General features: G+C 36.0%; 2 protein-coding genes across 4 annotated transcripts in view; both read right to left on the bottom strand.

Annotated features, from left to right (window-relative positions):
• Positions 1-14,753, bottom strand: part of LOC129751211 (F-actin-uncapping protein LRRC16A) — a 42,055-nt gene that overhangs the window by 4,228 nt on the left and 23,074 nt on the right. For all 3 annotated transcript variants that reach the window (XM_055746583.1, XM_055746585.1, XM_055746584.1), the window contains exons 8-10: positions 6,118-6,305; positions 5,848-5,925; positions 4,893-5,779 (exon numbers count right to left, since the gene is read on the bottom strand). In XM_055746583.1, coding sequence (XP_055602558.1) covers positions 4,893-5,779; positions 5,848-5,925; positions 6,118-6,305 — 1,153 coding nt within the window. The remainder of the gene's footprint in view (positions 1-4,892; positions 5,780-5,847; positions 5,926-6,117; positions 6,306-14,753) is intronic.
• Positions 11,556-13,125, bottom strand: LOC129751213 (isocitrate dehydrogenase [NADP] cytoplasmic-like). Its single transcript, XM_055746586.1, is given in 2 exon segments — positions 11,556-12,855; positions 12,858-13,125. Coding segments are annotated over 2 exon segments (1,221 nt in total). The 5' UTR covers positions 12,979-13,125; the 3' UTR covers positions 11,556-11,755.

Below are 14,753 nucleotides of genomic sequence, written 5' to 3'. Positions count from 1 at the left end.
CTAACACCTTTTCCGCTAAAACTCTTTTGTTTCTTAACCGATTTTACAAAATTTATATTTTTGGAAAGCTTGTAACGTGACTCAAATATAGTTCTCAGAAAATATTGAGCTACAAACATCTATTTTAAAGTTTTTCGAAGTCTAAGAAAAAAAGTCCGAAAAAACTTGCTTCGTGGAAAAGACTGTAAGCCTGTTAATAAGAGCTCGAAGAAAAATTCACTTAGTGCCTGAAAAAGCTGAAGTTAAAAGATATATGTTGCATATGTAGGAAAAAAAAATCAAAATTTTTTAAGATCATGGTCACCAAAAATGTAAAAAAGTGGTGTAAAAAATGTACTTTTTAATAAATCAACCGCCAAAGCCGTTCCACTAACAATAATTTTTTTTTTGAAAAGTGAATTGGAAAGTTGACGTAATTTGTAACATTTTGGCATCTTAAGATTTACAATAAAATGAAACACAGAATATTTGACGGCTATTCAAATGTAGCTTTTTTGAGACATTTTTATCAATTTTGATTTTCTGAGATTATTCCTCCACTTACGTTCCGCTTTGCACTGGATTTTTAGTATGTTAACGCAAGATTTGGGTAATAAAACTATATGCACAAGAAAGGCTATTTTATACCGATTCTAGTGATATAATTACATTGTCAATACGGTGCTTAACAAAAATATGCTAAATAAAATAGGCAAGTAGCTTCTGAATTTTTAAAAGTCAGCCAGCACAAGTTCTTGCTTGGCAGACGGGCGCAGTGGGTGGCAATATCTCAAAGCCAATTTGCACACGAAGACGGGTGAAAGGAAACGAAAAAACAAACAAGCATTAGCGCAAATATTCTGGTTTTACTTTCAGAAAAATATTTATCATAATTTTCTAAAGCTAATATAATTACATCACTAGAACCAGTATGAAATGGCCTTTCTTGTGCATATAGTTTTATTGCCCAAGCTTCTTTTAAATAACCGTCAAGAATTCTGTATTTCGTGTTTTATAAATCTAAAGATGCAAAAATGTCACAAATTACGTCAACTTTCCAATTCACTTTTCAAATTTTTTTTATTGTTACTGGAACGACTTTGGCTGTTGATTCTATAAAAAGTACGTTTTTACACCACTTTTCTACATTTTTGGTGGCCATGGTCATTAAAAAAAATTTCAAAAAATATTTCCATATGCGCAACATATAGCTTTTAACTTCAGCTTTTTCGGGCACTAAATGAATTTTTCTTCGAGCAGTTATTAACAGACTTACAGTCTTTTCCCCGAAGCATGTTTTTTCGGACTTTTTTTCTTAGACTTCGAATAACTTTAAAATCGATATTTGTAGCTCAATATTGTATGAGAACTAATTTTGAGTCACGTTACAAGCTTTCTAAAAATATAAATTTTGTAAAAATTGGTTAAGAAACAAGAGAGTTTTAGCGGAAAAGGTGTAAGGGGTCATTTGACCCCCGGCGGTATAAATAGGTAGGGGAGAATGAGGATACTTGATCCCTGGGGATACTTGATTCCTTAGCTATATCTCGAAACTGGAATGTCTTACAAAGATCAAATGTTCTAGAAAAATGTGCCAAAAAGAGAAAAATAACAAAGCTTGCAGTTTGAAAAATTTTAACAAAATAATTGTTTGAGTAATTGAACTTAGTTTGAAAAATTTCACAAAATGTAACTTGAAGATCTTTTTCGTCACTTTAAAATGTTCCTTACATGGGAAAATTATGAAAAAAAATATTTGTTCCAATGTATCAATCGTTCGAGCGTAAAATGAACTTTATAATGCCATATTTCCAAAGCAATGGAAAACTCTCAACTTTTTTCAGAAAAAGTTTTCTAAAATGTTGATTATGGGTACAATTGATCCCCTAGAGTTGGGTACAATTGATCCCCCTTCCAAACGGCATATACTTCTTCTGAATTGATCGTTATGATTGCTGATTACGAAATTACTAATATTTATCCAAAAACTAATATTTATCAAACAATTGTCTGAAGAATAGAGCAAAAATAATTAATTTTCTCTTAATTATAAAAAATAGCGCCTTTAAGTATGCAATGTTATTAGCGTTGAGACAAAGTTATAGAATTTTCTTCATATGTCTGCTATAAATTGTGAAATGAGAACAAACATGACCAAAAAAGTCAATAAACATTCTATCTTGGGGTTTTGTTTGATTTTTATACAAGATTAGGGCTTCCTGAATAAAAGATCAAGTCTCCTTCAATAGGGGATCAAGTCTCCCATAACTTAAGAAAAATCGCAATTTTTTTACTCCCACGAAAATGCTTCTAGTTCATCAACGGGTTCAAGTATCGTTCTAATTTTTGGAGCATAGAAACTTGAAGTTACAAGCTGTCTGAAAATGTCAAAGACGGCGAGTTGCTAAATTTTTCAAAAAAGATATGGTGAAAATAAGAAAAGGGGATCAAGTATCCCCACTCTCCCCTATATACAGAGTGCCGGTATGTTTAGTGTTAAGCTCTTCTTCACGAATGAATCTCTTGTCAATCCAAGATTTCAAGAATTCAATTTAATTGCAGCGCGTTCCATTGAAAGTTCGGGCGATTATCAAAATATCATCACTCACTAAAAGGACAGGACTCGTCCCCAAATTTTAACAATGTCTAACTATAATTCCAAAACATACAAGATTTTTTTTAATAGGTATAATAAAGAGATTAATCACCGTAATTTATGTTTGTTACTTTATTGAAAAGTGATGTCCTTTTCAGAAAGAACATCTTAAAATCATGAAATTTTATGGATGGATAGAAAGTTAGAAACAATGAAAGACGGCGAAAATAAGCGGGTAGAATTTATTAGAAGCACTATCATCACATCCAAACTTTTTCTTCGAGCACGGGCCAACTACTAGGAAGGGTAGCCACAGTTAGAATTGTATCTACCACCCACCACACATTAGTAGGTGTCGTGATTCGCCTCACAAGCGGAAACTTGCAGTGCGTAGGAGGGATAGGAAGGGGTTTATCGAAAATTGTGTTACGTAATATTTGAATGGCTCCTAAGATGTTTCACCGAAACCTTAAGTTTTTGGTTATTGGGTTGCTTTTCAAACATTACTTCCGGATACTTTCCGGAATTTTCCAACATCAAGTTCAAAATTTGAATTATCTGTTATTGTTTCAGTTTAAAAAAAAATGTTCGACCTGTTCGGTGAGCCGGCTTAACGGTTTTTTGATGGCATTCGGCGCCAAACACTCGGCCGACCGAAAATTCGGTATATCTCTTATTATGATGAGAAGCATGATTATGCTACACAAGCGCAAATTCTTAGAAATGTATGCCAAGTTTTTTAACTTCGTTTCCCTTGCTCATACAATTTTTATCTTTCAACTGAAGAGCTAGCGCCGCAACAAAGTTGACAAATTATCCTGCACACCTGTGGATACAAATGATCTATTACGAAATTAACGATCATACCTATGTTGAAATTAAGCACAACATCAACAAGATCGTTCTACCCTTTACTATGATGATTTATTGTTAATGGATAGGAAAATGCCCTCTCTAGATCCTAATGTCCTCACTAACGTATGAATTCAAAAAATTTGCTTTTTTGAATGGTGATATAAAAAAAACTAAGACAGATAGGTAATTAGGTTCTGTAAGTTTACCATGCAAGGTAGTATTATAAGCTCACTTGCAAAAAAAATTCTGCGACCCTGCGAGTGACCTTTTGGCAGTTAACCGAAACATTCAAAAAATCATGTGTTAGCTCGTTTTTTAGCTATCTTCGACGTATTTATAAATTTCTTCCAGTTTTCGCCATAGGATGATTGGAATAAATCTTACGCTGCAGGTTTGCCCAGAAATTCTTGGTGGATCGCAACAGGGGCTTTCAGGGGGTGGGTTCAGGCTTTGTGGAGCAGGCTAGAGGAACTTGGGGTGAAGTGAACTTTATTTTAGAAACCATGGCCATGGCCATGTTGCAACTAACCGGGAAAATTTATTTTACCAACTGTTTGTTTGCTAGGGTGACCCAACAAAGGGGAATGTTCTAGAATTAAAATCTTGTGGCTGAAATTGCTCCTTAGTTTGCAAGAAGGCCTTTTGACGAATTTCAGCTCATTTGGTTAATCCCATTTCGTTAAACGTGGCTCAACGACTCCCGACCCTTTTATCTAGCCAATTTTCAAAATCTCTTTTTTGTAGGGATGAATCATCCCAGAGGATGAAAATCCCGTACGAAAAAAAAAAATCTTTTTTGGTTCAACTTTTATGCATATGCACCGATTGCTCTAAAAATTTCATTATCTTAATATATCTAGACATAATTTCACACATTTCCATTGAAAATGGATGTACATATATACGAGCTACGATATAAACACATTGTGCATTTAAGCCTAGTCCACACTAGGAGACGGTTCGTCTCGAGACGGTCTCAGCGTCTCCCATTTTCTTCGGGAGACACTGAGACCGTCTTAGCTTTCCAACAACAACAACAGACAACAAAGTTCGTCTAATAACAAAAATCGCAGTTCATGTTGCCTAGTGTGGACTAGGCTTTACACGCTTGTTTTTGTCCGCCATTTTGAAAGTTCCAATTAACTGCCGGAAGGTCATTCACAGAGTTGCATTTTTTCGCAAGTAAGCTTATATTATTCCTTCCATAGTAAATTTACAGAACTTGTTTATCTCAGTTTTTTCTTATACAACCATTTAAAAATTGTCCAATTTTTTTAATGCGTACGTTATACGCCAGACTTTCAACGCTTGATCTGGCGCACAATAAATTTTGATCGCCAATCAATGGAAAAACAGAATGAAGTTCTAATTTTTTACACTTTTTTTCGTGATTTTCTCATAATTTCTATCATGATATTATTTTCTTTCATTCATTCAGTTTAAACAACTTTGCATAACATACCTGAATCCTTTTCCATTACATCGCCGAATTCCATTGCCATTGCGAAATAGTAATTCTTGCATTTTTCTCATTAGCGTATCGGTGCGTTCTGGATGCTGTTTCAAGCATGGTGCGATGTCAAATACAGGAAACGGAATGTTTTTTATTGAAAAATTGTTTTCCAGTGCATACAAAATGTCGCCATAGCCTTGCAAGGTAATATTGTTCCGATCCATGAATATAGTTTTCAGTCTGTTATTGATTTGAAGAGCCTTTGCTAGCAATCGAGCACCAATATCACCCATCAAATTGCCTGTTATATCTAATACTTGTATAGTTTGATTGCTACCGAGTGCGTTAATCAAGTTGTGTAAATCATTTTTGAGTTTGTTTTCTGATAACACCAACTCCTGTAGTTGAAAATCGTCTTTCTGAACTAAATTAACCAATGCTTCCATAACAGTACCAATGTATTTCAGTTTCATTCCAGTGAAACATTTACTCATATGCAGCACACGAATGGACGGATTTTTCCCAATCGCTGTCAAAACGGAAGCTAAGTCGGAATCGAAATTGTTATCACTTATATCTAAACTTGATAGTACGCGAACACCATGTATGCATGATTCAAGCACATGCGCTCCCTGAGAACCAAGAGAATTGCAACTTAAATCCAAATACAGTCCAGCTGTAGACTCGTTACAGGCCAGCCCAAGAAGTAAATGTTTTAATGCTTCTAACGGCAACTTGCAGGCTGCTATATTTAAATGCTTTAAACTCAGAGTACTTGTAAAGAACTGCTTGAATGAGGGTGGAATCTCTTTTCCTTTTTTAGTTCCGAAAGAATTGTGGGACACATTTAAGTGCAAAAGATGCGTTGAGCAACCTCGGAGCAAAGCACCAAATAGCTAAAAATAAAAGGGATATTGATTTACTTAAACATAAATTCGAAACCAAAAACTCTTGTTAATCTCACGCTTTCAAGGGTAGTATCGGTCCTGGAAATATCCAGATATTCTACGACATTTGGCTGTGCCAAAAAATTATACAAATTCTGAAAGCAAGTGCAAAAATCTTGATTAATATGTAGGTAGGTAGTAATAATTATGAGCATAATAATGATAACAACAATTTTGTATGAAAAGTTCAATTTCAATGGAGATACCAGTATGAGCTACGAATATGAAAATATTTCTAGATCTAATGAGCATAGTATTGATATGAATTGGATAATTTTTATACATACATTTAAATCGTCTTTTAAATTGTTTCCACTCAAATCCAAATAAGTTAATGAGTTTGATGTATTTGGATTTAGTGAAAGGGAATGTGATATCTGGTTAACTCCTTTTGCGGTCAGTCCACAGTGTGAAAGTGTAAGCTTCAATATGCCTTTGGAGATCTTGGCTATTGGACCAGCCAAGTGACTAGCTCCTGGAAAGAATAAGAGCAATTATAGTGCTTCTAGATTTCACATAACGATGTTATTTACTTTGCAATATAGGTGTTTTGGTGTTCGAATGAACGATATATTCGAGAATCAAACCTCAGGACTTTCAATAATTTCTGTGAAAATTTGACACTCCTTGCTTTAAACCGCTATATCTATCATGTTTCTCAACTTATTTTTAGAAAATTTGTTGTTTTGGAAACCTCGTAATGTAAATCAATTATGTTTTTCAGACATTAGGTAGTATGTAGTAGTAGTATGTATTGTATAGGCACTATTATTCCATGAATGATATGAAATGAAATTATAGTGTCTATAGTAGTATCACTGACTTCTGGTCAGTGGTAGTATGTTGTGTGAAGGAATTATACGATGAATGTTAATACCATTTTGTTTGGTTTATTCTAGATTGAGATTGAAGAGTTGTTAGTGACGGTCAATATTTTTTGTTGTGATTTTGTTTAGCGAATTACGGGCATTGCAATTAAGTGAAAAGTTAGAAAAGATATCGACTTATGATCTGTAAGTAGTGAAAATAGAGAAAGAAAGTATGTGCTACCGTGAAAGCACCAATGGCCGCGCATTTAAGCTATGATGGATGTTCTTTGTGCCGTACAAAAATTATGTTTTGTGCGATTCTGGAAAGAAAAGCACTGACATGTAGTAAAACTTACGTACTTCAACGGAAAAATTTAAAAGCAAGAGATTTTCCATTGTAACGTCACAAATACGCGAATTTGTAAAAAGTGTTGGTGTGCCAATGACCGCGCACGCTTATGTTGTTTGTTCCAATCGCCGCTCACAAGTGTACCAATGGCCGCGCACGTCTTAACCCTCATCCGCATTAGATTTCATTACCCTAATCAGCACTAGGAGTGTCAATTTGACACCACAAGCTCAAATCGTTATATCTTTTGGCGTGTTAAACCGATTTAAACAAAACTTACATCAAAAGAAACCTTGTAATGTCAGTAAAATGTGTTTAGAACATTATATACAGCTAAAGTTACAAGTTCTCTCGTTATTCAGCATGAAAGAAAAAAATCCAAAAAAACATGCCTCACGAAAACTGCTGTAGTTCATATATTACACGTCCAAAAAATATTGTTTGAGCGATGGTAGAGTTTTAGAAAAAATATGACAACAAACTTTATTAAAATTCTAACATTTTGCTGTCTTTGGATTTTTGATGCACCAAAAATTGGATCTACTGAAATTCTTCAAAATTCACTACTTTGCGAAATTTTCTTACAAATTGAAATTTCATCTGTTTTTGTGGTCCACCGTCAGGTTGTACCCGGATTTTCAGTGCTTTCACTTTGTTTGGACCAATCAAAAGTATATTCATTGGAAAGCAAATTTAATCTACATTCTAGTGAGGTGCAACGAATCACGCTGTGAGATTTCACAAAAATATGAAAATTATGAACGTAAAATCAATCCTGAATTTCTAGAACTACAAGCAGCGCGTCCAGCAAAACGTGTTTGTTTGCTCTCCGAGTAGGTACGGTGGGTGGTGATTCGGGCAGAGAGCGAAGCCGACAGACGAAATAATGATGCGTGTCGTACGTTTCTCGGTTGGAAATTTTCTATAGAGTTGTTTTTGACATTTCTTACGCACACTTGCTGAGCATGTACAGATGAGACGGGACAATTAACCTCAAAAACTCTCGGTACAAAAAACGTGCAGCCGGTCGACACACATGGTCGTTTTTGAGGTTAATTGTCCCAAAGTTGAAAAGTGTTGGTGAAACAACGTGCATAATATCACGAACACTATCAGCGGCAAATAGGACTATTGACAATAGTTCTCGTTTGCTAGTCACGACCAGACTTGTAAACCATCGACATTCTCTCTGACAGTCGCACAGCCTGCTTCCATCAGTTCCACTGTTCTCGCCATCAAAATGCGACCAAATACTAACGCAACAGCCGACTACTATCAGTCGAAATGTCACACATTCACCTATGCGTGATTGTCGAATGAAATTTCGTGTCATGGTACACGAGAACGATGATTTGATGGTCAAACGACCAAAATTCCCGACAGTTTATGACGTCGCCTGTCCCTTTCACGCTGCAGAAACTATAGGCTCAATAAACGAAGGTAATCCTTTCTGTTCACTCTCTCCTGCGTAAAAAATATCCGCTGCTGAACAATGCCGGCGTGTTTGGATGTGTTGGTCGAACAATGTGGAATGATTGATTTGCAACGCATGGAATGATAGTCAAACTACTAGGTACTAAAATAGCAAAAAACATCGAAAGTAGAAGAAATTAAAACCACATCTTTAAAGTTTAAACTTGGATATAATTTTACAGTTATTTGAAATCTTCTTTGTTGACCTTAGTGACAAAACTCTCACAAGATCCGTTTTCATTTTTGATAGTGAAAATTGCATTAAAACAATTATGGAGATTCTATGACATTATGACCGGAAATTAGGCTGGAACAAATATCCATTTCTTCTTTTGTCTCCCCCCCCTTCGAAATTTCCAAATACCCGAAGGGGGAAATAAATAAAGTTTCAAGTATTTCATGGAAATTTCGATAAAAAGTTTAAGTATCCGAAAGATTACAAAACCAAAAAAGAAATTTTGGCAGATGGAAGTAATTTCACCATGTGTATTCTTGATTTTATTGAATTTTTTAATAAAAAATAACATTATTTTATAGGTTTTGTGCAATGATATAGTATGCAGTTTTTTTGCATACAAGCTTTTGTGCAATTTATTCCAATTTATTTGTTTTTTGCATTATTTTTTATTGCCCCCCTCTCGCGATGTTCCAACTCTGAGTGACAAAAGAAGGATTGGAAATTTGTTCCGGCCTTAAAGATTATCAAACGATCAAAAAACAAAATGCTAAAAGGAAATATTGCAACTGATCTGTTTATATTTACCCTCTATTTCTATACTCACTTCGATTAGACACAAATCGGTTGATCAGCCAGTCTCGCATTTGCTCACATCTATCGCACCCCCAAAACACTGATCTCGGGCACGTTTGCATGTAAAGAAGTCCTTTTAAATCTTAAATTCAGAATAGTAATGTTAAAGTCAAATTACATATTCTAAAAATAATTTATCTTACATTCATCATAAATGTATAAACAGTTTCCAGATTCAATTTCAGATTCAGATTTCAAATTTCAGATTGAGATTAACAATTAGACTTTTGATTCACATACAAATTCAGATTCAGTTTCCCGATTCAGATTCAGATTTCAAATGTCAGATTCAAATTCCAGATTCAGTTTCCAGATTCAGATTTTAGATTCAGATTTCAGGTTCTGTTTTCGGATTCAGATTTCAGATTAAAATTTTGGATTCAAATTATTATCAACAGTGATCAAAATATTCAAATAATTAAAACAGGCCTGGAAAACACGGAAGAAAACTCTTTCTTTCCGGAAAATTGAAATTTCTCTTGGGGTTTGTTACTTGTCATTTTTTCCCAAATCTCGCAACGTTCCAGCCTTGCATTCCAAGGAAGTCTGCAATGAATAAAAAATTGTCACTTATTTTCTTCGATTGAAACGTTCTCATTTCACCTTCTCAGGAAAATAAATTTAACATTTGAGGTTAAAAAATTCATGGATTCATTTCGTTACAATGTCAGGATTCGGAGAATCGTACAAATGATGGATATCACAATTAACAGGATTCAAAACCGCGCCTAGTGATAGATTCGAGAAAATCTTTCTTTTCTCTCTAAAACACGAATGTCACAAGGATGGTAAAGTGTCATTAATAAAACCTAAACCTTTCTTTTCTCGGGTAACCAGATTCTGGTTGTTATCATTTTTTGATCTCGCCATGTTCCAGCTTTTTTGCGGTTTTTTGGACCAGTTTTCGTTCAACTTCGAACGATTTTGGTTCAAATTTGAACGGAGTCATGCGGTCTGAACAAAACTAACTGGGTTTTTGATTCAAACGCAGTGAGCCCAATGAGCTAAACAATCTAACCTCAGTTTAGTTCCAGTTTAGTGATGCCAAACAAGTAGTTTTAAAAATATGAAATAAAAAACTTTATTAATCACAAAATGTCTGGAAATGTTTGGAAAAGTCTGGAAGAAATGACAAAAGTATGGAAATCTGAAAACCTAAAAAAATGTCTGGCAAAAGTCCAAAAAGTCTGGAAGATCCAGACAAAACCTGGAAGGTTGACATCACTGCTTACAAGACTGCCCAAGTAACACATATTCTGCCAACTAGCATTAGGAAGTTTTATTATGGTTTAATTATGGCATTTTTTTGTGCAGCTCGTTTTATGGCGGTTTTATTATGGTCATGCAGAATGCTTATAATTTTTTTTCGACCATATGTTTTCAGATGGTTTTGAAAACGCTTATAAAACTTTTATTAAACATGCTGTTTTAGTTATTTTGAAAGAGTTGTGAATGCTTTTTTTAAACTATAATAAAACACAAACCTAGAAGTTTGCTCCAAGCTTTCTTTTGCATGTTCTATAATAGCACTCAGTGCATGATTATTAAACCGCCATAAAACTTAGTGACAGTTCTCGATCAAGATGTCAAAACCGCCCGAATAGAAATGTACCGTGAAAAAACCATGAATTCCATTTTCACTTACCATTAATTGCATGGTTTACACAATGATTATTATCGTCCTCGATACCGTAAATGCACATTGGAATTCATAGTTTTCGACCATACATTTCATCGTTTTGGCGAAAATAACCATGAAAAAGGGGTATTGTTATGCAGCGTGACCATGAAAAAAATGGCGATTTCTCATACATCCGGAAGCTCAAAAATATGAAATTGATGGTGATAACAGCTTCCAATTTTTCATAGTAATACCATGAAAATCCGCTTATTTCAATTGTTTTAAATAATATGGAAATCATAGTTAATTGATGGTGTAAAACTATCATTTTTACCATTAAATTTCATGGTTTTTAGTGAATAATCCATAATTTCATTTTGTTTATTTTAAATACTTCAAAAAAATATCGTGACACGAAATATTACGGTTTGTTCAACTCTTTATTTATTTCCTTTCAAGAGTATTATTTACACAATTTGTCTTCACTACACTATTTTTCTTTTTAGATGGTGTGCTCTGTTCCGACTTCTCTTTTGCTTTCAAGGGCCAATCATCCTCACCTTGATCGCCTTAACGTTCCGCCCTTCTGACGCTCCTCCCCTGTTCTGATGCTGATTCCGCGAATCCTAATGGTCTCATCGATTCCGTAACACTTTACAGTTAACATTGTGGGTACTTTTTTTTCCAAGTTAGAAAATGTGCTTCAAATAATGATTTAATTTTCAGAAAAAAAAAACTGACGATTTCACGATGGGAGTATCATGCAAAAAACGCATACCTAAAATATCCGATCCACTTACGCTAGACCAATAAATGCCCCAACCAAAGTACGTATTGGTAGAACCTGTAATTTTCCGCCCATCTAGGCCAAAGCAGCCTTCAGGTTTTCGCCGAGCTTGTTCATGAACTCGAACGTTTCCATGTAGTCGGCACGCGTCACCCCGGACATGCCCTTGATGCAGATGGCCAGATCCTTGGTCATGAAGCCGGATTCGATCGTGTCGATGCAAACCTTTTCGAGCGTTTCGGCAAACTTCTTCAGCTCAGCATTGTTATCGAGCTTGGCCCGGTGCAAGAGGCCTCGAGTCCAGGCAAAGATCGAAGCAATCGGGTTGGTCGAGGTTTCCTTACCCTGCTGATACAGACGGTAGTGGCGGGTGACGGTTCCGTGGGCGGCTTCAGCTTCCACGGTTTTGCCATCTCGGCAGACCAACACTGAGGTCATCAGACCGAGAGATCCGAAACCTTGAGCGACGGTGTCCGACTGCACGTCTCCGTCGTAGTTTTTGCAGGCCCAGACAAATCCTCCTTCAGCCTTCAGGCAATAGGCAACCATATCATCGATAAGACGGTGTTCATACCAAATACCAGCGGCTTCGAACTGCTTCTTGTAGTCCTTCTCGTAGATTTCCTGGAAAATGTCTTTGAAGCGACCATCATACTTCTTCAGAATTGTGTTCTTGGTGCTCAGATATAGAGGGAACTTGCGATCCAGAGCAACTTTGAACGAAGAGTGTGCAAAGTCGATGATTGAATCGTCCAAATTGTACATGGCCATGGCAACACCTGGCCCCTTGTACTGGTTCACAACGTAGCTGATTGGCTCACCACCAGATGCCGGGGTAAATTTGATCTCGACGGTTCCAGCTCCGGGAACCACAAAGTCAGTAGCCTTGTACTGATATCCGTGGGCGTGACGCCCAATCACAATCGGTTTCTCCCAGCCCGGCACCAAACGGGGCACGTTCTTGCAAATGATGGCTTCCCGGAACACAGTGCCACCCAGGATGTTACGGATCGTTCCATTAGGTGAGCGCCACATTTGCTTCAACTTGAATTCGGTAACACGGGCCTCGTCGGGCGTAATGGTAGCACACTTGATGCCGACGTTGTACTTTTTGATCGCCTCGGCGCAGTCAACGGTGATCTTGTCATCGGTTTGGTCCCGGCTCTCGATGCCCAGGTGTGCAGTTCGATGTCCAGGAACGGCAGGATGAGCTTCTCCTTGATCGAGTCCCAGATGATGCGGGTCATCTCGTCACCGAGGATGTCTACCACTGGACCGGCCTTGATTTTTGCTGCCATTTTTCTAGCTGTTTGATTTTCCTTCTTCTTTTGGAGATAAATTAAGGCACAAGTACAACACACCCGGGAGCTACACAGAACGGCACGGGACCAACGACTGGATCCACCGGAATCAAAGTAGCGACTTTCCGTTTAGCACCATCCGAACGAAGTATGATCGCAGTCAATTCCTATTGAAAAAATTCAAACTAGTTTGATTTTTATTTTATAATTTATAGAAAGTACCGTTACCACTGCAGTGGTCCATGGAGTTCGAGTCATCGTATATCGATAACAATCCGGTGAAATCCGGCCAACTGAATTCCCGAAATCGTATTTAAAAAATCTGAACGCAGAAAAGCGTCCACGCGTAAAAATTAAAAATGGCGCGCTTTCAGAATTTTTCTACACGAAAAATTTCAATTGTGTAAAAAAGCTATATTTTTAACAATGTCCGCTTTGGTTTGGATTTGAATTTTATGATAAAGTACATTGTAACAATAAATATCACAGGAAAGTTATTGTAATACCATACTTATGTCAAATTTGGCTACTATGAAATATTACAAAAAAACTATAAACTTTACGGTTACTTTGAAAATTATGGTACTTTCACAAGTAAAAGATGGTTAAAAAGATTTAGATATCACGATGAAATTCATTGTTAAACTGAAAATCATTGTTTGTTTATATTAATACCATGGTCTTTGCTATTCGGGCGGACACGCAGAGATTAGATAGCACATATTTGAATTGGAACTCCCATTTTTACACATTTTTGGTAAGTTATGCGTGTTGGTTTTGAGTTAAAATTAAAAAAATACATCTTTGAAAACTTGAAATCACCGAAAATGGTATGAATATCTTTACAATATGAGTATAGAGTGAAAGGGCCCAAATAGTAGGAAAAAAAAATTGTTGCTTGACGCCATTATTAATTCAAGATGGCGGCTTCCGCTTTTATTTTCAAAGTTGTAAATTACTGAAAATATCGTGAAACCTTCACAATATGGTTATTAGGTGAAAGTAATAAACGAGTAGAAGTCAAATTTCGTTGCCCGTCGCCATCTTAAATCCAAGATGGCGGCTTCCACTCAACTTGAAAATACTGAAAATGACTGAAAATCGCATAAAACCTATATTATAGGGGTATAAGTTGAAAGAAATCAACCGGTAGAAGTTGAATTTCACTATCTGACGCCATCTTGAAATCCAAGATGGCGGCTTCCGCTAAACTTTAAAATGTAGTAAATGACTTAAAATGACATGAAACCCAGGTGGTAGTGGGCTCTAAATCATTGAATATCGCATGAAACCTCCAAAATATGGGTGTTTGTCAATTGGGATAAGCTATAAAAAGTTCATTTTTGCATTCTGACGCTATCTTGAAATCCAAGATGGTGGCTTCAGCTGAACTTAAAAATACTGTAAATGAATGAAAATAGCATGAAACTCCCAAATATATTGTATTGGGTGCTAAGGCTAAATGATAGAAGTAAAATAACTCTTTCCGCGTTTCTCTGAAAATCTGTAAGTGACTGAAAATCCCACAAAAACCACCACAATACAGACCCGGTTCGTTTTTGGCAACATTAGATTTTGGCAACATCGAATTTAGAACATGTACCTAAATCAGACGGTTAACAGAAACAACATAACTTTATAGTTTTCGCTAGAATAAGACCAATACAATTCAAACATAATAGCATGATAGGAATAATAGAATTACATAAATGGCAAAAAAAAACTATAAACAAAACAAGAAAAGTGCTAAATGTATTAGAAACATAATGAAA

This window comes from Uranotaenia lowii, chromosome 3, assembly GCF_029784155.1.
Source record: "Uranotaenia lowii strain MFRU-FL chromosome 3, ASM2978415v1, whole genome shotgun sequence".
Classification (NCBI taxonomy): Eukaryota; Metazoa; Arthropoda; class Insecta; order Diptera; family Culicidae; genus Uranotaenia; species Uranotaenia lowii.
Note: the sequence above shows the minus strand (reverse complement) of the source record. Positions and strands in the feature narration are given on the sequence as shown.